This window comes from Fukomys damarensis, unplaced genomic scaffold (genome assembly GCF_012274545.1).
Source record: "Fukomys damarensis isolate Sample0158 unplaced genomic scaffold, DMR_v1.0_HiC HiC_scaffold_17, whole genome shotgun sequence".
NCBI classification, from domain to species: domain Eukaryota; kingdom Metazoa; phylum Chordata; class Mammalia; order Rodentia; family Bathyergidae; genus Fukomys; species Fukomys damarensis.
The window spans coordinates 81049086-81074388 of NW_022900929.1; the positions used below are offsets into that span (position 1 = coordinate 81049086).

At 41.7% G+C, this 25303-nt stretch overlaps 1 protein-coding gene across 1 annotated transcript in view; it reads left to right on the forward strand.

Moving 5' to 3' along the window:
* Unc13c (unc-13 homolog C) overlaps nt 1-25303 on the forward strand; it is a 377980-nt gene that overhangs the window by 66285 nt on the left and 286392 nt on the right. Inside the window, exons 2-3 of the mRNA XM_019205246.2 lie at nt 16870-16892; nt 17454-17518. Coding sequence (XP_019060791.1) covers nt 16870-16892; nt 17454-17518 — 88 coding nt within the window. The remainder of the gene's footprint in view (nt 1-16869; nt 16893-17453; nt 17519-25303) is intronic.

Below are 25303 nucleotides of genomic sequence, written 5' to 3' on the forward strand. Positions count from 1 at the left end.
GATTGTGCCTGGGAAATTCAACAGCAGCTGAACATTGTTTCCAAAGAGTCTGTGCCAGGAAGAAGAAAATATTGTTACCATTGTTTGTTAGGTCAAATGAGTTCCATGGAAAAATCAGTCTGCCTCCCACAGAAAACCTCCGAGGTGAGATGTCTTTCTGTGTCTAAAAGACCCAGAGTGAAGACTACAGGGATAAAGCAAACTTTTTGATAATGGGTTTAAGATGGTGAAAAGTCTGCCACTCATTAGGGGAAAATATGATTACATGTAACTTGAACATGATAGAGCTCCAGCTGTGTGACATCTTTTGGTGATAATTAATGAACATTAGTTTTCTGGACCTTTATCCAGAACCTGGAGGAGAGATCAGAGCTGGTTCCTGTGATTTTCTTCCTCACCAGCTATGGGACCTAACATAAGGTCCTCTGCTTCTCAGTGATTTTCTGAACAGAACCTACCATTAGCAAATGAAAGATGTGACTGGCAGTCATCAGGAGCAGGTGTGAAGCTCACTGGCAGGTATAGGGCATGGCACTTCCTGCCTGAGGGCCTCCCACCACTGTGCCTCCTGTGAGCTCTCTCAGAGCAGGTTGCACTGGGTGAAAGCCCTGGAAAGTGGACTATGGTGGCCCAGCTGTCACATCACGAACATGCCTGAGTTGGGGAGTGAGGATTGAGAAAGGAAAGAACACTCAAACCTGAGTGGAGACCAAGAGAAGTCTGATTTATTTCACAGAAACAGCTCCTTTTAAAGGCTTACATCAACAGGAAGCTTTTAAAGGCACGCAACAACAGGAAGCACTGGGCAATTGTTTTTATCTTTATGCAAAGACCGGGATTTCCTGACTCTTACAGATAACATCAGATCTTCGGCTAACGAGTTCCTGTTATAGCATGCTTAACAAGCAGTGTCCTTGAAAAGAAACAAATGTTACATAGATTGTGTCAATGCCTTAATTGTACAGGAAGAAGTTATTTTCCAAATGTCAAACTCCAGTGGGCCATGACTGGGCCCCCACATATCCCCCTTTTTATTATATTTAGAGCAGGGACTTTCCCAGCTCAGCAGAAAGACTGTGCCTGTCTTAGGTGAGAAATTTCCAGAGAAATCCCTTACCTGTCATCAAGCCATGAGAATTCTGATACTCATGCTCTGTCTTAGGTTGGATATTTCTCTATATTTCTCTTACCCGTCTTTGACTACCAGCCTCTGCAGGGGTTAGACCGTAGGTATGGGAGACTTAATGTGCAATTGTAAGCCATGAATCTTTCCTGCCATGTTCATCAAAGATGAACTCACCATGCGCACTAATATGGGTAATATAACACATCGTAGTCATACTCTTATCTCAATCTCAATAACAGGACCTAACAATTGGGTAACTGATGCCACGGAGGGTAAGACCTCTTTTAACTGATTGATAAAATGCTGAGCAGCTTGTGCCACATCAAACTTTAAGGAAGGGGCATTCTGTAGATCCAAAATATCTTGATGTAACTGTATTAAATCTAGGGAGGTATTTTGATTATACCAAATACCTTTCAAATGCCTTTGTATGTTCTTCAAATCATAGATGGAATCATTATATAATTTATTGGTTACACAAATCCATTGATAACCAGGATGACACATCAATTGAGAACAAACTTTCAGCACCCATATTTCTTCTACCATAAGAGTAACTTCATCATATAATGCATTTATCTTTTGTTTTAATCTTTGATCAAAATCTACTTGAATAGTTACAGTATGAGTCACATTTTTAGCTAAAACATTAACATACTGAGCATCCCAAATTTCTTGTGCCAAAGAAACTGTAGCAGTTGCAGCTGTAGCTATTACAGTAGTAAGTACTACAGTAATAAGGGCCCACAATAACCAATCCCATATTTTATCTACTTAATACTTCCTCAATTACCATTAACATTCATAATCCTTGATCTACATACCAGGTTTCGTTAAATTGAACAGGTATCATAACAAATGGGGGCTGTCATAAAATCATCACAGAGGAAATGGGAGTCAGCAGATTCTCTATATCCCCATATAATATACAATTGGTCAAATTACAGTTATAACAGCTGTTGTTATATTCATTATCAGTTTCATAAACCGTATCTATATTTCCTACTAATAACATATAAGGAGCATTAGCACAAGACGTTATCTTTTTCTTTTGTTCTTTGACTTGAGATAACACAGTATTTATGGTATTTCACATATTAAAGGTCCCTATGTTAAAAATATTGAAACTAAAGCTAGTAACTTTGACATCTGACCATAAGCATATTTCTCCCAATGCAGCAGCAAGTTTCCAAATGTTGGTTTGAGGAAAACCTGAATCTGTCCACCAAAGTCCTGCAGATAAGCTTAAGTCTGTGGAATTTCCAAGTGATTAGTCCAAAAACTTTCAAGATGTGTCATTAAATAACCTTTCCTGAGGTATAGTAACATAACACCTCTTCTATAAAATAGTAGTACTGCTTATTTTTGTTTCTTCACATAAAGGTCATGATTGTGGAGGTTACTGTCCCATTTTACTGGATGTGGATTTGTCAGGATGATCCACATGAAGAACCAATCTCTCTGGTAACCATCGAGCTCCATCATGTTCCTGTGAAAAAACACAAACATATCCTTGGCCCCATATTAAAATGGAGTTGGGTCCATACCATTGACCAATTAAGGGATCTCTCCATTTTACCAAGGTCTATGGAGAACCTTGTGGATTCCAGAGCCTTTCTGCTGCTGAATGGCCATGCTTATCAATTTGTAAAAAATTTAGCATGATTTAAATCATTTCTGGGTGAAGAGGGGTACAATTCCCCCTTTTTTATTTTTTGTAGTTGCACCTTTAACAGTGGGGAACAGGGGAGAATACCTGGATCAAAGGGTTGTCATAAACAATATGTTGGGAAACCTGCATAGTCAAACAACATGAATATATTTTTGTATACCAGAAAAGTAGCAATAATAATTATTATAATTATATGAAATCCTTATGTCCTGTAATGTAGCTTTGTATCAACAGGATCTTCCCCCCCTTTTTTTTTACAGAAAATATTATATTTTGAAGATAACCATCATAAACATATTACAATAACATATTTAGAATTCAGCCTTTTGATGATACCCAGTGTAAACATTTTTAACAACATATTTAACAAGGCATATCTTTTTATAAGGCTGTGAAAATTATTTTGGCTGCTCCCATTAGTGAACAAAGATCAGAATAAATTTTCTGAGCAGCTGCTTCTTTATTCACCAACAGAAGTGTACCCAAACTTAAAAGTTTATATTTAATTATCTTTAAGTTTTTTTTTAATCCTTTAAAGCCAGGTTGTAGAAATCAACAATCTACTTGTATTTAACCTCATTTTGATCAAAAACATAATTGGACAAACACTTTTGAACATTTAGACAGACAAATATAGACAATTTAATCTAGAGTGCACTCAGTTGTTTTGGTCAATTGAATTTAAAATCTTTTAGTTAGGACTAGTCAAAACTTTTGCAGATCAAAATTAAGAGAGATCACTTGTAGAATTAGGGTTAAAGGAACAAAAGCTCTTCTTGACTGTAAATGTAAACCTCTTATAACAAACTTGAAAACAACAAGCAAATATACATATTTTCTTATTAAATGATTTTTACACACCTTCTCTGCATACTTAGGCCTGCTGGTCTTGTATATCGTTCTTTACCTGTTTTTAACAAGACAAACATACAAAAACCTTTCATGTTAGAAGTACAACTCTTACTTAATAGCTTTTCTAATATTTTTCTATCTCATATACTATTAACCTTCTATAACAAACTTCAACTTAAAGTGTCCTTTTTCTGTTTTCAGATTGTTACATCTTAAAATTTGGCTGGCTGCCAATGTAACAGTATTAACCTTGAGTCTTAAAAAAAGAACAAGTTAACCCTATAATCGCAGTTTAAGAATTTGCAATGCACAAGAAGTGTTACCAAAACTGAATAGTTTTCAGTAGCAGCTGACTGTCGCAGAGCAGAAGTTTGAGCAACTCCTAGACTGGGTTGTTTTGAAATCTTTCTTAGTTATGTGAAGTCCAAGGTCAGTTGCAATCTGATGGACCTCCTGGAAATGATCTAAAACCAAGGTGAGGTGAGTAGATGAGCTCCCTCCCATTTTATCAGAAAATTCAGTATAAGCAAACATACAAACAAGGGAATAAAAGAGGCCAAACAGAATGTAAGACAAACAAACTGAAAGAATCAAGGACTCTGTTGGGGAATCTTCTTAATCTCCTCTTCTGAAACCAGAAGAACTCTCTCTCTACCAGAGGGTCCTGAGGAGGGGAAAAATAATCAACCTCCCTCCCCATAAACAGAGAGACAGACTTCCTACCAGAGGGACAAAGGACCTCTCTGGCCCCTGCGGTGGGGCGTCCACTAGCACGTCTGCCTTGACCTCCCTCCCCGCCTCCAAAATGATCCGGATCACAAATTACCAATTCAGACATTAACAGGAAGAGAAAGACACAGAAGCAAAAAGGAACAAGTACTAAAGCTTAAGGGCTCAACACATTAGGGGTCCTCTAGGGTTAGCTGTACCCATCCTTTTCACTTTCATGTCTTGGATCCAGACTATCTCTAATAAGAGTCCGTAAGCTGAAAGCATCCACACGTACCTTACTGGGACCATGTGCAGCATAATAATCTTGTAATCATTTTTCTATTTTACTCCAAGTTTTTAGATTAACTGTGCCCTCCTCAGGAAACCAAGGATAAACTATTTGTACAAATTCTAAAAGACTACACAATTGCTGGTGCCCTACTCTAGCACCACCAACACACAATAAATCTTTAAGCATATGTACAAAAAGCATGCAACTATTGCCAGCTCCCATTTTTAATATTTACAAGAAAACTCACCTCTCCTGTGTTGCTTTCCTTTTGAAGGTCCTCTTTTTTCTTTTTGTTAAGATCTCCTTTTATTCTTTATCCAGCAGTGTTCTTCATTGGATCCCTCGATACTCAGGTCCCTGTTTGGGTGTCACTTGTGGTGGCCCAGCCGTCACATAACGAACATGCCTGAGTTGGGGAGTGAGGATTGAGAAAGAAAAGAACACTCAAGCCTGAGTGGAGACCAAGAGAAGTCTGATTTATTTCACAGAAACAGCTCCTTTTAAAGGCTTACATCAACAGGAAGCTTTTAAAGGCACACAACAACAGGAAGCACCCGGCAATTGTTTTTATCTTTATGCAAAGACCGGGATTTCCTGACTCTTACAGATAACATCAGATCTTCGGTTAAGGAGTTCCTGTTATCTCAGGGTCAAAGAACAAAACAAGTTTAACAAACAGTGTCCTTGAAAAGAAACAAATGTTACATAGATTGTGTCAATGCCTTAATTGTACAGGAAGAAGTTATTTTCCAAATGTCAAACTCCAGTGGGCCATGACTGGGCCCCCACAGAGGACCCCAGACCAATCTGTGGTGGGTCCGCTGGCCCGCCCCTTAGTGATGCCTGGTAAAAATCATGAGGGAGGAGATCCCACCTTGTTGTTCCTCCCAGATTTCACTCTGGAGTCTCTGTGTCATGAATGGAAATGGCAATGCTTTCATGGTGGCTGACCCAGGAGGACCCCACTGTGGTCTGACCAGGTGGACCAGACCCCGGGCTCCCCTTATAGAAACAGCCTCCCACAGACCTAAGAATTCTCCTGGAAACTCTAGAGTTAGGCAAGGAAGACTGTGTGACCTCCTTAGAAAGTGACTGACTTCACTCTTGCTTCCTTATGAAGTAAAGCAATGCCTGCACTGGTGCTTCTGTCCTCTTTTGAAGAGAGGCACTGTTACTGTAAGCAAAGTCCTCTTCAGTCCCCAGTTACAAAGCATCCTGTATCATAGCACCCTGCGTATGCTAGAGGGTGAGACGCTGAGCCCTCCTTGCCCAGGCCTTCCTTACCCTTCGAATCCCCGCTGGGAATTCTAGAGCCCTGTCATCAAATATTGGGGTACTTAGTCAAATGCAAAGCCGGGGGACTCCAAGTTGCATAGGAACCCATCCTAGGGGAAGAGGAGCATTGCACTTCGGAGTGAACAGTGAAAAGCTCAAATTTGAGGGCATCAAGTGATGGGGGTTTTCAGCTATTTTTATTCAATAATTTTTCAGTCTCTCCTTGCGGCTCTCTGGGGGGACCCCGTCCCGCGGGGAATAGGAGGTGAGAGCCGCCTCTTATTCGTGGGTCATCAGAGGCCGATCCGATCTTGAATGTCTGTGGAGGAAATCTTTAAGAAGTTAGAGTACACGGCCCAAGTCTGGTTTCTGATCAAAGGCTCTTTATTGGCTCAGCAAAACGATTATATACTGTTATCCCAGGGGGAAGGTTCAGCAAGCTTATTGGACAGTTCAAACAAATCTTCTACCAATCACATGAGTCACTCAAGCATTTAACCATAAAGGGACAAAGCATTTATCAGCATACAGCAATCAGTATTTTACCAAATGTGGGGAGGGGTAAGTGGGAAGGCGTACATCAACAATTAACCCTATGCAATCTTTAACTTCACAATCCCTAGGGGCAAGCAGGACAAGGAAATACCACCTGCTTCCTGCTCCAGATCCCGTGACCCTGTGGTTAGCACAAAGGGCTATTCTTTCTGTAAGATTTCCTGTTTGCCCAGGGGCTAGACCTGCCAAAAGTCACGTATGTAGTCTAGTGGGATTTTTCCACCGAGGCAAAGGCTAAGGTTGAGTGCAGCCATCTTATGCAGGCCCAAGCAGTCTCTCACATCTCCTTTCTGTTGTCCTTCTGGGACCATAATGACATAAATGTTAAGATTGCATAAATCCAATGTCCTGCTTGCTGTTCGTTTTTTCTTCATTCCATGGTTCAGATTATGCATATCTACTGCTCCATCCTCAAGTTTACCAATTTGTTTTTCTTTCATTTTCTTTTAAATGAGCCCATCTGTCTAGTATTTTGTTTCAGTTCTTGAATTTTTTAATTCTAAAATTTTTCTTTTGCGTTTTTAATTTCTTTGGTCAGACTTCCTACTTTAGTAAAACTCACTATTTGCTTTTACAGACATTTACCATTTACCATTGTTTGTTGAAATACTTACCATTAGTTCTTTAAAGTTCTAGTCAGAGAATTCTAACATCTGCATGGTCGTATTGGCTTCAGTGAATGATGCTTTCCTATTTTGAAATCCTCCTGTTTCCTGGCAGAATGAGTAATTATTTATTGGCACCTGGGCATTCTGACTTGTGTTTCAGATTCCAGACCTCACTGAAACCCTGCACTTGAGCAGGCCCTGGCTGACATCAGCCTCGTGGTTGACTGGGATCAGACAGTGCTGCAAGCCCAGCCTCTGCCCTCGGCCCCCACCGCCATCCAAGGGGGCTTCTCACCCTGTAGGACGGGGCCAGGAGCTGCGGCTGTGCCTGTGCTGACTCCTGCTTCCTAGGAAGTCACCTCTGGCATCTAGGCTGACCTCGGCACTAGCAGTCGTGGTGAAAGCCCGGGGTCAGGCCTGCCATCATCATTCAGCAGGGCAGAGGAGGTGTTGTAGAGTTGCTTTGATAGGATGGGAGTTTAGGCTTGGAATCCCAAGCTCACTGGCTAATCTGCACCCTTCTCCCTGATTTTCAGAATTGCTTTTGTTTGCTTTATATAAATTGGCCAGGTTTTTAAATTGCATTTAGTGACAATTATAGGAAAATTAGGTATATCCACTTTTCCTGGAATGTGAAGTCTCCCTAGTAGATTTTATATTGTTAAAGTACTATTTTATCTCTGAGAAGAATGCAGCCTGTCTAAATGTGTGCACACAGAGCTGAGCTGAGCTATTGCACGAACTGTGCCTGTCTGTGATGAGATACAACTTTCTCCTGATTCGTGTCAAGCTTAGGAAACTAGCCAGTACGTTCTTTCTGTTTCTGTTCTGTGTCCGTTCCATTTCTATAGTTAAACGTGTATGGCATTGAAATGATCTATTCTGTATAGACTTGATATGATTGGTTTTTTAAATTTACCTATTTTTTTCTTGAGATTATCTTGCTTATTATATTTCTTTGGTAATTATTGGGTTGTTTATTCCTATTATTTATGAGTAAGTCTTGGAAATAGACTTTTTAGAAAATTTAAATTTGGGTAACTTAATGGCGTTAGAAAATGATCCATTTCTTTGAGTTGTAGCATTAATTGAGATAAATGTTAAAATGTTTCAAAATCCCCATTGCATCTTTAATTAGATCCCTTTTAAAACTCATGATTGATATGTACATTCTATCTTCATAATCTTGCTAAAAATTTGTATTAAAGTTTGAGAAAAAGTCTTTATTTGCATAGTTTTCCATATCATAATTTTATGTAATTATTTTCTGCCTTTACTATCCTGATATTCAGTTTCTTTGGGTTTATAGCGTGAGTCTGGGTTGTAGCTTCTTGAGCTGCAGTTTTGCCTTGTCTGTTTTAAGCCTTTGTCATCTGTGAGGTGGTTTTCATGTATGTCTCCAGATGCTTGCATAGTTTATCTGTGGCTTTTCCATCCCACTGATGACTCTGATCTTTTGCCTTTATTCATGGGCAGACTGTGCTTTTCCTGCTCTGTGCAGAAGGGCCTGCCTGGTCTACACTTCTGTACATTCAGAGCCTGCTAGCAGGCATTCCTTGTCCCTAGCGCAACAGGTACCACTGCCCAGGGCCCCAGCAGGCCACAAGAGAGTGAAGTGTCCCAACACCCTCGAGCAGTTGGACTTTTCCGCCCATGGGCGGTTTTGAGCAGCTGCTTCCTCTGTGTGGGGGTGATTGGGGAACCTGGGATGCCTGAGCTCCTGAGCACCTCCACCGTCACGTATCCCGCCCAGTGCCGTGCTCAGTGACTCAGCTCTTCAGGTCTCTCCCGACCCAGGCACCAGTGACCGTCAGTGCCGGGGAGGCATCCCTACCTCCGTGTGTCTCCCACTGGGCCTATCCCTGGGGTGGCGACCCTCACAGGACAGGGTGGCCTGAACACGAGTTCAGGCGAGATGCTCACAGACTAGTACAGGACGGAGCTGCAGTCTCCTCAGCACCCGAGCCATCACTTCACATGCACTGCATGATCTGAAAGGCAGACAAGGCAGGCAGGTCCCAGACCACAGTGGACAGAGTCATCGTAGGGAACCTGTAGTATCCTCTGTGGTATCCTCCACACCCTTCCCAGCCTCGTGCAGTCACTGTTTTACATTTAGGTCACATTTTAGGAGTGTGAGGGAATTCCTAAACTAGACAGAAATCAAATGGTTTATTTATAACCTTAGAATTCTCCTCGCTCCACCTTTCTTTTGAAAGTATAATAAGATAAAACATTGAGAGAGGGAGCATAGCATCTCCATCTTTGAAATTGCACACGTTATAGTCACATATGTGTATACAAAATTTAGAGATGAGACATCACTTTCAAGTGTTTAGCTCTGGTGGTAGCGGTGAGGACGTACCACACTCCTTGCTGTAGTGAAGATTCACTGTAGGAAGCAGAGCTGGGTCACAGTCCTGAGAACCAGCCTGGCACAGAGCTGCTCTGGGGATTTGGCAGGGCCCTCCAAGGGTGGAGATCCGCAGGACCACTGGTGTCCAGGATTCCGTGTGCTCAGGATTCCAGCGCAGAGGCTCCTGACAGCATGGCTGCATAGAATGTGCTGGCCATGTAGTAAATATTTTATTCATTTCTAAAACTTTGAATAATTTATGGAATTCTGATATATTAAAAATGCATACCCAGGGGAAGCCCAGTTTAACCCATTTACAGGATTTATGGGGTTGAAGAGTGTGAAGGGGGTGGAGGCACAGTTTCCTGACATGAGCGCAGAGCTGCGGAATGGCCCAGAGGTGGGTGAGGTGATAGGACTGCAGAGGGCTTTTGTACATCTCCTTTTGAGAAGTTTATGTTCAAGTAATTTCCCCAATTTTTAAAAATTAGATTGCTCAGGCTTTGCTCCACTTTTTTCTTCTTTTCTTATGTGTTCTGGTTATGAACTCTGTTAGGTGACTAGTTACCAAATATCTTCTCCTACACTTTAGGTTATCGGTTCATTGTGGTGGTTGTTTTCCTTGCTGTACAAAAACATTTTTGTTTTCTGTAATCCTAGCTCTTGGCTTTTGCTTTGTTTCCTGCTTTCTTGGAGTCCTACCCAGATAGTCATACCTCTACCCATGTCCTGAGGAATTTCCCCAGCATTTTTCTAGTAGTTTCGTATGGCAGGCTTTGGTCAAACTTGAAACGTTTGAGGGTGGAGGTTAGGACTCTAGTTTTGGTCTGTGGTGTGTGGGCATCTTGTCTCCCAGCAGCATTTACCAAGTAAGCTGCCATTTCTGCCTCAGACCATTTGGCAGCCTTCTTGAGAACCTGTTGGTGAGGACTGTGTGTGTGATTTGTTTCTGGATCTCCTGGTCCATTCTTCAGGAATATTGACCTGTAGTTTTCTCTCTCTCTCTCTCTCTCTGTGTGTGTGTGTGTGTGTGTGTGTGTGTGTGTCCCCTAGCTTGTTTTTGGTAAGATGGTATGCTGGCCTCCTGTAATTTATTAAGGCTTGCCTCCTTTTCAACTCTTTGGACTAGTTTAAAAAGAAATGTGTTAAAATTCAGCAGCAAATTCATCCGGGTCTATGTTTTTGGTTTGGGGTTTTGGTGGAGGCACTTTCTTCATGATTTAACCTCTTTACTTGGCGTTAGTTATTCGGGTTCCTTAGTTCTTGGGCTTTGATTTTGGCAGGTCTAATCTGAAATTTGTGCATATCTTCTAAGATTCTGATTTCTTATCATATAGATTTATAATCATCCCTAATTATCCTTTGTATTTCTATGATAGTGGCTATATTACCTTCTTTTAAACCTCCAATTTTAGTTTTGTGGGAATTCTGTCCTTTTACCTGGCTGCTTCAGCTAAAGGTTTGTTCATTTTGTTTCTCTTCTAAAAATCAAATCTTCGACTCTTTGCTCTTTTTAAATTTTCAGCCTCTATTTAACTTAGTTCTCCTGTGCTCTGTTATTTTTTCCTTATGCTAATTTGGGTTCTGATTTTCCTTCCCTGTTTTGCTAAATACTTGAGATACATTTATTTGAAATCTTTCAGTTTCCTCTTCATACTGTTTTTGCTATATCCCAGAAGTTTCAATTTGTCAGGATTTTATTTATATACTTATTTTTTAAAAATCCATAAATTCCCCTTTTAATTTCTTCACAAACCCATAGTTTGTTGAGAGGTGTGAGGTCCATTCCACATAATTCAGTGCCATTTCCTCAGGTTTTGTTGCTGTCAGCCTCTACTTTCCCTCCATTGCAGTCTGAAAAGATAACGGACAGAGTATGACTTGAGTTCTGGTCTCTCTTGCTGAAGCCATCTACATCCATGATCTCTCCTGGAGAGGAAGCTGTGCATGCACAGTGCTGCTGCTTTTCTGGAGAGTAGGGGAGGGATCTGGGCCTATGTTCCTCAGCTTGGATCTCTCTGTCTGGCTCATTTGCTTGTCTCACTTATGTAATGTCTGCTGTGATTTTCAGCTTTCTAAGGCTTTTTATTAATTATTCGATATTTTTACTTATTTGTTCCTGTTTGTGGTCATCATAAAATGTATGATCATAATTTATTAATTTTTCTAGGTTTTACAGTTTGTCAGCATATAATTGTTCACAGAATTTTGTGTGATCCTTTGTATTTCTGTGGGATCAGTTGTAATGCCTCCTCTCTCACAGTGGGCCCTCAAGTTACAACCAGACTGACATGTGAACAACTTGGGTTAATTAGGTTAATGGGAGGTTTATCTGCCTCTTGTTATCTATAGTGTGTACCCAGGTAAACATCCACATCACAGCTGTACTGACTTAGTTACAGCCAGCCCAGGGAAACCACTGTGTTTAGAATTTTATTCATTTGAGGCCTCTCTCTCATTCTCTGTAAATTAATCTATCTAGCTAAATATTTGTGAATTTTGTTTAATCTTTTCAGAGAATCTTTATGTTTCCTCTCTCTTTTCTCTTTTTTTCTAGTCTCTATTTCATATATTTCTGCTCTCTGTTATTTCCTTCCTTCCTCTAACTTTGGGCTTAGTTCCTTTTATTTTTCTAGTTCTTTTGAGTGTACCATTAGATTGTTTATTTATGCTCTTCCATTTTTCTTAACATGGATATTTATCACTATGAGTTTTCCTCTTGGAACTGCTCTTGCTATATCCTGTAAGTTTTTTCATGTCATCCTTCTACTTTTGTCTGTCTCGTGATAATTTTTATTTGCCTTTTGAGTTCTTCTTTGACTTATTGGTAGTTCAAGTGAGTGTTCTTTAGTTTCCGTACTTTTTAGACTTTCAAAAATTCTTCCTGTTCATGATTCCATATCATACATTATGTTCATTAAAAATTTGGTATGATTTCAATCATTAATTTTGTTAATGTTTTCTCTGTGGCCTGATATTTGTCTTAGAGAACATTCCATATGCACTTGAGAAGAATAATTATTCTGTTGCTCTTGGAGAGAATATTGTGTCATTTTTCCATTTGTAGAATATAATGTTATTGCTAAATAAAAGCTTGAAAATTAAACAATCCATTAGAATATTTTTGTCCTAGGTGAGTGATTATTAGAAGTCTGGGTGATGTGCAAGCTTTTCTGTATAAATATTTTGATTTAGATAGTTTTTAATATACTATAAACATAATAATGCTTCCTAAGATTTATTTCAGGTACCATAAATATTGCATACATTGTTATACAGCCTGTAAATGCATTGACATTCTTGTATCACAGTAGTAACATGATTTTTAACCTGTAATCCTGTACTGGAGCATATGTGTTTTTCCAGTACTTGTAAGGAGTGAAGCAATGCTGGTCATTGCCTTGTATTATTCTTCCATGTTTAAAACTGTGTGGTTCTCCAGGGAAATCTTCCCACAGAACAGCAGTGTGCTTGGTCAGAGTCCTGGTCGGGATGGGTTCGGCTCCCTCTCCATGCAGCAGAAGAGTTTGTCCGGGGTGAGCTGGGTTTGTGGCCTCACGACTAGTTTCTCATGATACTCTTTGTGCAGTATCTGTCTCTCCACTTCCCTTCAGACAAGAGCACAGTCACATGGGATGAGGGGCCTGCTGTCCTCTAACATTACTTCATTTTAATTAATTACAGCTGCAAAGACTCAATTTCCAGACAAGGCCACATTCTGAGGCATCAGTGTGCAGGACATCCACAAAAGGATTTTGAGTGGGTTCAATTCAGCCTACAATAGAACTTCCTTGGTGTCAATGTCCAAAATTAAAATTTCCTTGTCAAAACATCCTAAAAGTGTTCTAAAACTTTTGTTATGATTCTCTCTCATCAACTATGCATAATAGTATGATTTATGCTGTCCTCCAAAGTTTTGGGATTGTTTTTAGCGCTATCAAAATGAATATCTCCTTTCCTTTGTTAATTTTGCGATCATGGCTAAACAGTTTGAATAAATTGGAAACTTTTCACGCTTAATTACCATCGTTACTCTGTGATTCGTCCAACACCTCTAAATTTGCACCTTTTATCATTCCATAGTTTTAATGAATATCCCTTTCTCTCTACTTGATTTTTCTTCCTTTAGTCACTTTCCATCTAACCCTTCAATACATGTGGAGCTTTGGCATATCTGAGAACAGAAGTGAATACTACAGGTGACTATCTCCCTGTCAGGCACCATTCACTGACACTGGTTGTGACAGAAACATCTTTTCCTAGTTATTGAGGTCTTGAGTGTGAGGGTATACTAGTTCTACTAGTTTTATTTATATTTCACTCATCTGCTTGTCTATTATTTTGCCAGGATTGTACCATTTTAAGTATCACATATTTTTAATACTTTATAGACAATCTTTTTAATGCTTTCTTTAGAAAGTCTTAGATATTTTCATTCATATGCTAATGCCGTTGTACTTCAAATTAGCATTATTTCCGGTTACAGAAACCTGCCATTAGAATTTGTCTATTAAACCTATTAGGAGGATTAAATCATATTTACCTTTATTCACATTTTAGATATTTCCGTAGAGTGATATAGTCTATTGCTCATTTATTCCATACTCATGAAACACTCATTGGTCATTGACTGTATTTTCAGGAGTGTGGTAGGAGCTAGGAAAATGAGACTAAGGACCAGCTAACAGGAGAGATTCGGATCAGAGGAGGATGACAGACAGGAAACTGTCCCAGGCTGGGCTTGCAAAGGGGAAGCCTGGTGTGCGGGCTGGATTCCAGTGCCAGGAGTCCCAGGTGCATGCCAAGTTCCTGGGAAAGCGTGTTGGGGTTCAGGTGCACTTTGGAGGTGACAGGCAGCAAGCTAAATGCAGAAAGAGAAACAGTTGTTTTAGAGCAGAGCCAGAGCTGTGGTAATTTGAACCTGCCCAGGGTTAAGACTGGAAAGAGGGGTGGTGTGGCGGGGCAGCTGAACCTGGGCCATGCAGTCTCCTTGTGTTCACTCAAAGAGGAGTGGTGGACTCATGTATCACATTTGTATGAGAAAGTCTTGACAGAATATTTCATGGTAATAAGAAAGAAGGGAGAGTGAGTACGCAGGATTCCTGATAATAAATGAGTGATGAGTGGAGGAGTGGATGCAGCAGTGAGTCTCCCAGGTTAGCACCTGAGCTACAGCCGATGGCCTCTTCCTGAGATCACTGTTCTCAGAGGCGGAGGGAATGCACATCACCCATTCAAACACTGAACAAAGTTAGATTTTATCTCATTGTTCTCCATACTAGTTATTATTAATATGCAGAAAATAACTTCATTTTTATTTTTATTATTTTGTTTATATATTGACTAGATTGTTGCTTTGTTAACTCTTATTAATCTTTATAATTTCAGGTGATTTTTGTTTTCTGAATATAAAATTATAATTATTGAAAGTAATAGCAAAATTTTATAGCCTGATTTCTAACATTTACATTGTTCATTTTTGTTCATGTTTCAAATATTGTCCAGAATTTCCAGGAATAATTTTAAGTGATAGTAGCTGAGATTTTTGTTTTGTCTTGATGATGGGAATATGCTATTATTTCACACATAAATTGGTGACTCTGAATGTAAGATTGTTTACATTATAGTAAACTTTAAGACCCATTCCAATCCCATTGTAAAGAGCCTTTTAAGAATTGTTTATAAGGCTTGAAATTTCATCAAATGATTTTTTGGAAGCTGCTGAAGTTTTAGCTGCATATTTTCTGACCCACTGATGTGTTAAATTTGTTGTTCCATAACTTTAAATCAACTTTACAATGATACATGATTTTTTAAAATTTTATTTGCTAGACAATTTTAAATATTTATTCCCATAGGTAAGATTCATCTTCATTACTTTGTATTTAGCATTTTTAATATTTGAAGCTATGACCCTGAGATATTGTAAAATCTGCAGAAAAATATTAGTAATGGTGACTAAGCTGTATTTTACAAATGGAAGAAACCAACACTTCAAATTTCATTAGTAAGGGATCACCCTTGAGCTAGATGACCTTGGGTAATTTACCTTTCTGAATTAATCTGTATTAAAAGTGGAGTGGCCTAACCTCCGAGCTGAGCACACCTCTGTGTCCTGCCGACCTTTCTTTCACAGCAATGCCCTTCCAGCTTTTTCCGATAGGCAAAGCTGAGTACGCTTAAGAGCGGTAATCTGGTGTGAGACAAAAATGTACTTCGTCCTCTGGACACAGCAGATTTAACCTGAGTTTGAAAGCGGCCACAGTGATACTGGTAACCATAGCCACACAGTAGCCCATTGTCTGTTTATTGGGCCCACAAGCGGGAGAATTGAATGATATTGGCCCTGTCATTTATCTTAAAACTCACTGCAAGATGGTGGACCAGCCTGTAATTGCTGTTTTGTGCAGTTCACCTAAAACACTGCCTCTTAAAACATCAAATGGGGTACGGAAGTAGCTCATGTAGAGCACTTCCCTGGGAGGTGTGAGGCTCTGAGTTCGAGACTAGGTACTGCAAGATAGAAAAATAAATACAAAGCATGATGTGGAGGGTCAGAGCCCCGATTTGCACCTCACCTCTGCCATTTCCCAGCTTTGTAAGTTTAATAAAGTCACTTAAGGCACCGTTAGTCTTAGTTTTAAAATGGAATCACTTCAGTTAACATTTAACTCTTAACTATTATAATATGAGAGCCCATACATAATTCTTCAATAAAAGTAATTTATATAACCATCAGTTAATTATATGTTTAACTATGTAATATAATTGATATATAATCAACATATTAATATATAATTATTGATATGAGTTAATACATAATTAATTATATATTAATTTATGTAATCATCCTTTTTACCATTGCAAATACTGACAGCTGTTTTGCCGCCAGTGTCAAGAGGTGAAGTATTTGAGATCCGTGTCAGAATTGTCTGTTGGCACGGGTGTGTCCAACCTTAGAGCTCACCTGGGTCTCACTGAGTGAAGAGGGATTACCTGGGGCCGCATATAAAACATAAGATGTGGTTATTAATGTATCTGAGACACAAAACTTCCTTTTTAAAAGTATGGATTATAACATCTAAAAAAACATAAAAAGGGGGCCACAGGTTGGCACCCTTGCTGGAGAAGGCATGGTAAATGCCAGAGCCCAGGAGTTCTGACTCTTCCACTGTGATTCATTTTCTTTTGTTAGATCTAGAAATCACCCTTGTCTACTTTTCAAGTATTGGATCACATTTTCCAGTTCTTTAAATTATGAGGCCGGTGCAACCCTGTTCCCTCGGGGTTCAGCCTTGAAAGCATTTGTTTATGGCTTTTGACAATGTAACAGTGTAACGCCGTGTTCATGTGTATGTTGAATGATATTCTTGCAAAGCACTCCATCTAACATTATCCCTTCTTCTCCTGATTCTCTTTCAGACAGCAGTTCTGTGGATGAAAAGGTTTTAAATCATACTTTTTCTTGCCTCCGGAGGGATCTTGTCTCTCGTACATGTTTGTTTGTGACACATTAGATCTGTTTTGGTTTCTCTGTTTTAGTTGTGAGATGTGCATGTTGTCCGGCTTTCCATCCTTTAGTTCCCTGTGAGTGTCCCCACTGCGCTGCATTCTGACCAGGTCACCCCTGCAGCCGCGCTGACTTTAGCTTACACCTGCCTCCCAGAGGTCTGCTACTGTCAAACGCAGCATCCGTTCCCAAGTCCGGCTAAGTCATGGCCTTCCTGACTGACTCATGTCCTCCCCGCATATGTACCAAGTCTGAAGGGCAAACGGTATTTCCAGTACGATGTCTTTTCCCAGACTCTGCCAGTGCTTTTGTGCCAATGCTGAGAGCTAATTTCGAAAACTCCACTCACAAAACACAGCTTTGACTTGGAGCTGAGCCTGCTTAGCATCTGTCATCCTAGGTGTTACGTGTGTGGTGAGTTGGACTGTGTCCCCATCACCTCCCTGCAGCCGTAGCAGCCTAAAACCTGTTGTTCTGTTCTTGTTCTTCGTTTAAGGCTCGGATAGTAAGTGGCGGCGGCTCGGAGGCTCCCGGACTCTCGGCGCTCCAGGCATTCGGGGGGTGAGTTTAGCCCAGTCCTACCAGTGCTTCCGCTCCCCGGCATCCCGCGGCGGCTCTCAGCGCATCTCCCCGCATGGTACTGCATGCGTGTGGCCCGCTGTTACTTTGCTTTTACACTAGGAAGTAGCTTTTGTCCTCTTTGAGCAGCGTGATGCATGTGCCTGACAGAGGGTTCTAACCGAAATATACATGACAGAAGCAAGCGGAGGTCGGCTAATCAGTTTAGGTTTTTACTGTACCCTTCCACACACAGGATGCACACAGCGCCCTCTTGCTCTGCTCGTTCCCACCAGTGGTGTGTGCATGAACCTCTCTCCGTGTCTATAACTCCACGGATGCAGCTACACCGCCCTTCTGCACAGCTGGGCAGTATTATGCTTGAGCAGTACATCAAAACCGTTAATGTTTAATCACAAAAATAAGCAGTCCAGTTATGGCCCCAAACTACCCCGAATCACACTGGCCCGGGCGCGTGGACCTTTTCCTGTGCCCTCGCGTCGAGTCCATGTTCATGGTCTTCTGCTCTCTGGATTTTAACATGGAGTAGGCCATTCTACATGGAAATGCATAAGCACTGTGTGAGGCCGACCTTGTGTCACAAATTATTACAATTGTTTCCCATTTAATGGCTCATCTGATCCTCCCAACAGCTTCTCGGGTAAGTACTAGTTTGACATTCATTTTACAAATCAGAAAATCACAAGGCACTGAGAAGACTTCCTCATGGTTTATAAGTGGCACATCCAGTCGGGATGATCCAACTTGGAGGTCCCTTACCGCGGCCCTAGGCTGTGTTGCTTGTGCAGTTTGCCCTTTTTCTTCAGTTTTTCCTTTCCCCTCAGGATGTGCCTTGTGAGGCTTCCTGCTTCTTCATTTCTAAGTGATGCCAGTGCTTCAGAACATTTGTGTAAAACTCATTAGTTTCATTAGTAAATTCTTCTATTAGCAGATTTTCTAAATTACTTCCATGTGTCATTGCTGTAAATAATATTGTAGCAAGCACTGGAAGTTAGATTTTTAGAGTGTAGCTTGTGGAATAAATCTTATATACAGCTATAGATCTATGTGCGTAGAGCTCTGTATATACTGTTATGTAAGTTGAGAATTGAGCACGCTTTTTCTACAATATAAATAAAAGCCAAGATTATATGCATATTTTATGTCTTTTGGCAAAAGTTTCATAGTTCTGTTTTATAATACTCTCATTCTTTTTCTCTTTTTTTACTTACTACCTTGCACAAGATGCTTAAGATGTATGTATTGCATGAGGGTAACCTAGATTCAAGAAAATACATTTATTGAATGCTTACTTTTTAGTTAAACCTGCGTCTTTTAAAAGTATACCTATGCTACTTATTTCTTTAATTAACTTTCATTAGTCCACATGTGCATTGCATTGTGGGGAGCTCGTACGTATCCATAACACATGTTACCTCTCGTCTCCCTCTCCACCTCCTCCTGCTGACCCCCTTCCCATTTGAAAAAAACTCTATTTCCATTTTTTCTTCAATTCTCTTTAAAATCCCGTTTCCTTTCCTTTTCTTTCCCCTTCTAGGATACTTATATTAAGTAAAACAAACATTTGCAAGATTTGAAGTTCCCTGTTTAAAGGTCCCAAAATGTTTTAATTTTCCCAAGTAGGAGTGACTAAGTGGTAACTCCACTTAAGTTTGTAACATCAATATCCTTTAAATATGCAAACACTCACCTATATTCCTACTGTAATAACAACATGATTTGAATAAGTGTTGAAAGCCAGATTGCTGAACAATCATTCTGACTTATCCACAGAAGATTCAGGAAATGAGTATTTTCTCCATTTGCTCACACTGTGTCTGTAAACCTCCCGAAAATGCCCACTTGACAGGAGTAGGTGATCGTCTTAGACAATTCCGCTGTAGTCACGCGGAGGTGCGGTGACGCTGTCCCCATCCTGAAGGTTTACCTGCGTAGTTACCTGCTCTGCATCTCCCCCAGGTAGCATCTCAGATGTCAGAACAACTCAGTCCCCTAACTCGTGTGTGAATATGGACTTTTATCCCTGGCAAAGCAACTGAATTCATCTACGTCCATTTTGGTTAAGTGCCCGCTGTGTGAACTTCCCGCCGAAATGGGCCATTTCGGCATTTTCAGCAGACCCTTTTCCATCACGCTTTTTCCAGAAACTTCCTATGTAAGGGCTTTCTGGGGATTTAGAGTCGGGATAGTGGGACAGGGATGACGATTTCAGCACCAACGGAGCGAGGTATTGCCTGGACTCCGCAGTGCACCCCAAAGCGGGAGACTGTGAGGAAAGGAGAGGAGAGGGAGCAGGCGAGAGTGAGGTCAGGTCTGACGCTGCAGCGGGACGCGGGGTCTGCTGTTGGGAACCGGGTGAGCTCTGCTTATGTCATGGTCTGTCACCTGGCAAAGGCTCTCTCCTTGCGAATCCGTGCTGCCTTCATCCTCGTGTGACCAGCCCGGTGCTGTCTCCACCCCCAGCTCTGCCACCTCCTTCACGCCTGTCACCCTGCGTCCTGGGTTCACACATGACCTCCCCTCTCCCTAACCTGGATGCCCCAGGGACAGTCCGAAGGCCACCGGCTGGGGCAGGAGGACCTGGTTCCTGGCCGCAGCCGGGCTGCAGCCCGAGTCGCCCCAGGAAGTGGCGTGTGGGGAGGACCGAGGGTGTTTTCCTCGGAGCCCACGGCGTGGCCAGCAGTCAGCTCACTCAGCTGGGGCCGTGGCCTGACTCACTCAGGGGAGCAAGAGCTGGCCTGGCACACAGGCCGGACCTGGGCAGCACAGCTGGCCAGATACTGGGGTTGCCATTGCTGCTGTGTATGCCACAGCCACCCCTGGACAGCCGGGTTTCTGAGACGCTCACTCCAGGAGTGGCTGTCCCTGCCCGTCTGAAGAGAGCCATACCTCGCTAACGCTCCGTCTTCCTCTGCCCCTGATCTTCCTCCAACCAGAAGCGTGTGAGCTCTTGTCTTCCTACTTGGTTTTTCTTCTTGACTCTCTTTTTGTGCTTAGTTTACTGAAAGTAGTTGCCATATAATTTGCTTTCGTAATCTATAACAGTGGACTGCAGGGAGACACTGACATTTGAATCTGCTATCCCTTTTTTACTTTTTTTTTTTTGTACCAAGGATTGAACTTGGATCCTTGTGCTTGCAAGTCTAGTGACACCACTGAGCTAAATCCCCGACTCTATTATCCCTTTCTTTTTTATAGTTTCTGCTGACCCATTTCTTGGGAGCAGTAAAAAGAAATTTGACAAAACAATGTTTAGAATCTTTTTTTAGAAAGGATTTGTCATTGCCCAGTTGCTGACTTCCTCTTGAAGAACCGGAAGAGGACAATACCCAGGAGCCTTCAAACCTAAGCTCCTTGAGCTTTACTTATTGTACTTTTCCTCTCCCTCCTAACAAAATGAAATATGAATCCAATTCCTGTAAATATCAAAGGTTCTCTAGTCCCAGGAGTCTGAGCCAGGAGCTGACACTGATGCTTGGAGCCACTGCTCTTCATTGGTGACAGAAGGGTTTCCCACACTTGGCCACCTTGCCATGCTCTCTGTCCTAGGGCAGCCTCACCATCCCTGCCTCCCCTTTCTCAGGGCCCAGAAGAATGATTTCTATTATATAACAGTCAGTGATCCTGCTGTCTGGCTTTTGCTCAACTCTCTGTACATTTCTTGTAAATATTGCTAGAAAAGTCATCCAAACTTCATTTTTTTCCTCATCTGCCATCATAAAAATCCAGACAGCCTTTGGGAAAGAAGTCAGAAGAAGGAGAGGAAAAAGCTAATGGCAAAAAAAGGATGATAGCAAAGTCTGGAAAGAGGAATATTTCTGTGTAATCCTTAAAATTTAACATTTTGTCATTTTTGGTTTTATGAGAGTTTAGTGACTTTTGTCATGTGTGTGTAAGCAAATAATTACACAGAATCCACAAACCAAGACATTATTATATGTGCAGGAGGTTGACCGGGAGAGAGGCCATGTTATGCTTTAGACCCAAATGCAGTCTGCCCTGTTTGCAGGTGGGTTTGGATGGTGATTGAATCGCGGGGTCAGTGCTCATCAGTGGATTAATCCACTGAGTTCAGCAGAATGTGCTGTTAGGCAGTGGGGCCTCGTTGGAAGTGTGGCCTGAAGGCAGTATTTTCACCTGAAGGTGTATTTTCATCCCCAGCTCCTCCCTTCTCCTTCTGTTTCCTGGCTGCCATGGTCAGGCAGCTTTTCCCTATTCCATCCTCTGCCATGATGCTCCTGACTTGGACTACATCTTCCAAACCATAAGTCAAATTAAGTCTCTCCTCCTCTAAGGTATGAGTATCAGGCATTTTATTCTAGCAACAGGAAAGCTGCCTGGCCCAGTACAAGGTATCTGGGCATAAAATGGAGAAGGAACAGGCATGGGTGAGAAGAGCCCACGATGTGTCCAGCATCTTGTGTGGACGGTGGTAGGGAAGAAGCACTGGATATGAAAAGCCTTACACCGCATGCAAGAAGAAAGCACAGACCAGTGGAGGGTCCTGGAGCGAAGACCACCTGTTAGAGGAGCATGGCCTTGTGTGTACACGGCCAGCTCTGCCACCTCCCCCACGTCCAGCCGCTGGTTGGGACAATTCACGGAGAAGGCAGTCCTGCTCTGAAGGCCACCGTGAGTCCTGGAGGTGTAGCAGTCGGTGACTGTCGTGGAGCTGTCCTGCTCTCAGCGTGGATCTAGAGCGTCTGAGTCTTATGTGTTCGTGGTGACCCTGTACCCATGCTATCGAAGCACTATAGTGAGTGCTGGTGAGTGAAGCAATGAGGGCAACTGCTCCAGAGAGAAGTCCGACTTTTAATTAGAACGAGTCTCCCCTGGAGCTGTGATTGCCTGTAACTTAAATCTGCCTTGCCCTGACATTTGAAGCCATTGTTCCCTGGTTGCATTATGAAGACATTGCAAGGGTCACATCCTTTATTCCCTTTCTGTTCCCAAAGCACCAGGCGTGTCTGCACCAGAATTAAGGAACATCTGTAAAACTGTGATGGAGTTAGAGAAAGGCAGTCTGCAAACAGTGGTTCGGAGCTTCTCCATTCCGTTTCTCCTCTAGTCAACCAGGTTTTCCTCTCGACGGTTCTCACAGGCACCCGGTTTCTGTCCGTGTAAAGGAACCGTGCCCTCTGCCGATGGTGCTGAACCCAGGAACGGCTGCTTTTCTCAGCCCCAGGAACCATGAACTGTTCAAACAACACCGGGATTATGAACCTGGTGAGGAAAGAGATAAGGAAAACGTGGAGACAGGAAAATGGATAGAAGTTGTTGAAGGGCAAGACACTGGAAGATTGCCAAGCAGGGAAGCTTCTGCCTTGACCTCATTTTTGAGCAGGAAGAAATGCCAAACACAAAGAAGAAATTTGTGCCAAGATTGGCGAGGTTGTTCAGTAATTGCCACGAGCAAATGACTTGAAGGTGAACCAGAGAATTTGTAGCCGAGTTCTTTACAATTTCTTTGTTTTATAGTTTACTTTGACTAACGCAACCATTTTTGTTATTGTGAAATCTAACGTGAGTTAGAATGCATACTCTATGTCACTATAGTGTTCATTTATTTTTGCAGTCTCTAGCATAGGCAGTGTTTACATTTGTCTGTAAAGTTTAGAAGGCCCCATGGTATCCTTGTGCCCTCTTCCCTGCTCCTAGTCTCGACTTTTGTTTAGCTGGGGCCTAAAATCATCTACTTAACATAGAAACTAGGGTTGCTCTTACTCTCCAAGGCCCTGACCCTAACTTTCCCGATAGCCCCACCCTCCTCTTAGTAGCTAGCAGCTTTTGGTTTTGGTCTTGCTATCTCATTCACCAGTCTGATTCTTCCCTTGCCCATGGTTAGCTCCCCTCCTTTCTGAGTCTGTGATTCTGCATCCCAACAATGCCATCTCCTCTGCTACGCTCCCTCCCCACAGGTCGGTAGTTGATCTGCACACAGCCTTGCACACGTTGAACCAAGTCTGATGAGTATCAGGAGAAGCGACAGCTCACGAGGCAGCTCATGGGGTCATAGCAGAGGTCACTCAGGGAAAATGGGACTCTTTGTCTTGCCCTTTTACCATTTTACAAAAGAGCTGCCTTTCTCTCTAGAGCATCTGATACAGAGGGAGTTTAGCACTGATTAAGGTGATAATAAACCAGAGATTGTGGATTTTTTGAAAGGTCTGCCCCTTGTACCGTCTGTTCGAGGGCTCTTTTCTCTTTCCAGGCTCCACCTCAAAGAGCCACACATGGCTCTCGGCCCAGGGCAGCCACATCCTCTTCCACCTGAACAGCACAGGACAGCCCCCTAATGCACCATCACCGGGGATGGTCCAGACTCAGAAAGCTTAAATTCCAGTTTTTTTAAAAAACCAGGGACATTGTACTTGTTAAAGAAAAGTGCTCTCTAGATGCACTGCACCTTGCTAAAAGCTTCCGTCTGTCCAACTTGCTCATCAAACATTTACACTTACTGCACATTTTCAGTTCTTTGAGACATTCTTGATTATGACTCCTACATCCCTGCCTTGCTTAAATGTATTAGGAAATCGATGACTCTTAACTGAATCACACAGAATCACACAGAGTCAAGTTTACTCTCCTGATATCCTCAAGATAGTCTGTGAATTCAAAGGGCAGCAAATTAAAATCACAGACAAACCCTTTAACATGAAGCATCCGAGTACAGCACTCAGCGCTAGCACAGGGCTGGCTCAGAGACTACAGAAATGTGTTGTGTTGAGCTCTGCCTGTGTCAGGAAGTTGCCAACCACTGGGGGGAAAAAAACAATGACCTTCCCTCCACTAGGCAAGGTACAAGTTACAGTGAATTCGGTGGTTGCCAAACCTGCCAGTAATTTCCAAAATATAGCAAACAGGGCTGCTGAGAGCATCCAGCATTTATAAAACATCTCAGGGACAAAGTCATCTTAGAGCACCCAGTAGCTACAGGGACCACTGCGTTTTCCAAGAAAGCACATAGAGAGTACATCTGTATTCTCTTTTAATAAAAATACCTCATTCCGTGATGCAGATAACATAGGTGCCCTCTCATAAGTGGATGTTATGGTACTGTGATGAAATGATACAATAACCACTACTAAAACAGCAGCACCTTTCTACAACCTTTGTAGTAATTTCTCACTCTGTCGTACCTAAAGTCAGAGATTGGCTCAATCCATAATCCGATGTTTTGCTGCCAGAACAGCACTACACTTCTAGTATATGATGAGTTCCATATCCAAAACTAGCAGATTAAGATAGTTCTTAGCTTTCAGTCTTCCTTAGCATTTAGGGACACAAATGTAAGAAGATATTTGAGACATTTTTTGAGAATCATGTCTCAAATTCATAATATGAGGTAGACCCAATACATTGAAGTGTTTTACCAGGCTTATATGTAAGCCTCATTCTCTACTACCTTTAGACCTCGTAATGACTTTCTAAAGTGGGCAATAATTGGAATTCTATAAATGAGGTTACTGAGGCCTAGGGACATCAAGCATGGGATCCAACTGTGACCAAGTGTCAGAGCTGAGATTTGGACTCTTTGTACATGACACTAGGACTTGATTGCTTCATTATCATGCCAAATGGCCAGTTTTGTGTGTAAATAATGTGTCTCCAGATCTGTTCTGCTGTATGTTACTTCTTTTATTTATGTTATATTTTTAAGTTAGTATTGCAGTGTATAGTGGCCTGACAAGGTTTCCACACAGATGTATCAAATAAATATCATAGGTATATTTCTGCCTAGATTCTAGAAAGGGCTTTCCTAAGGGT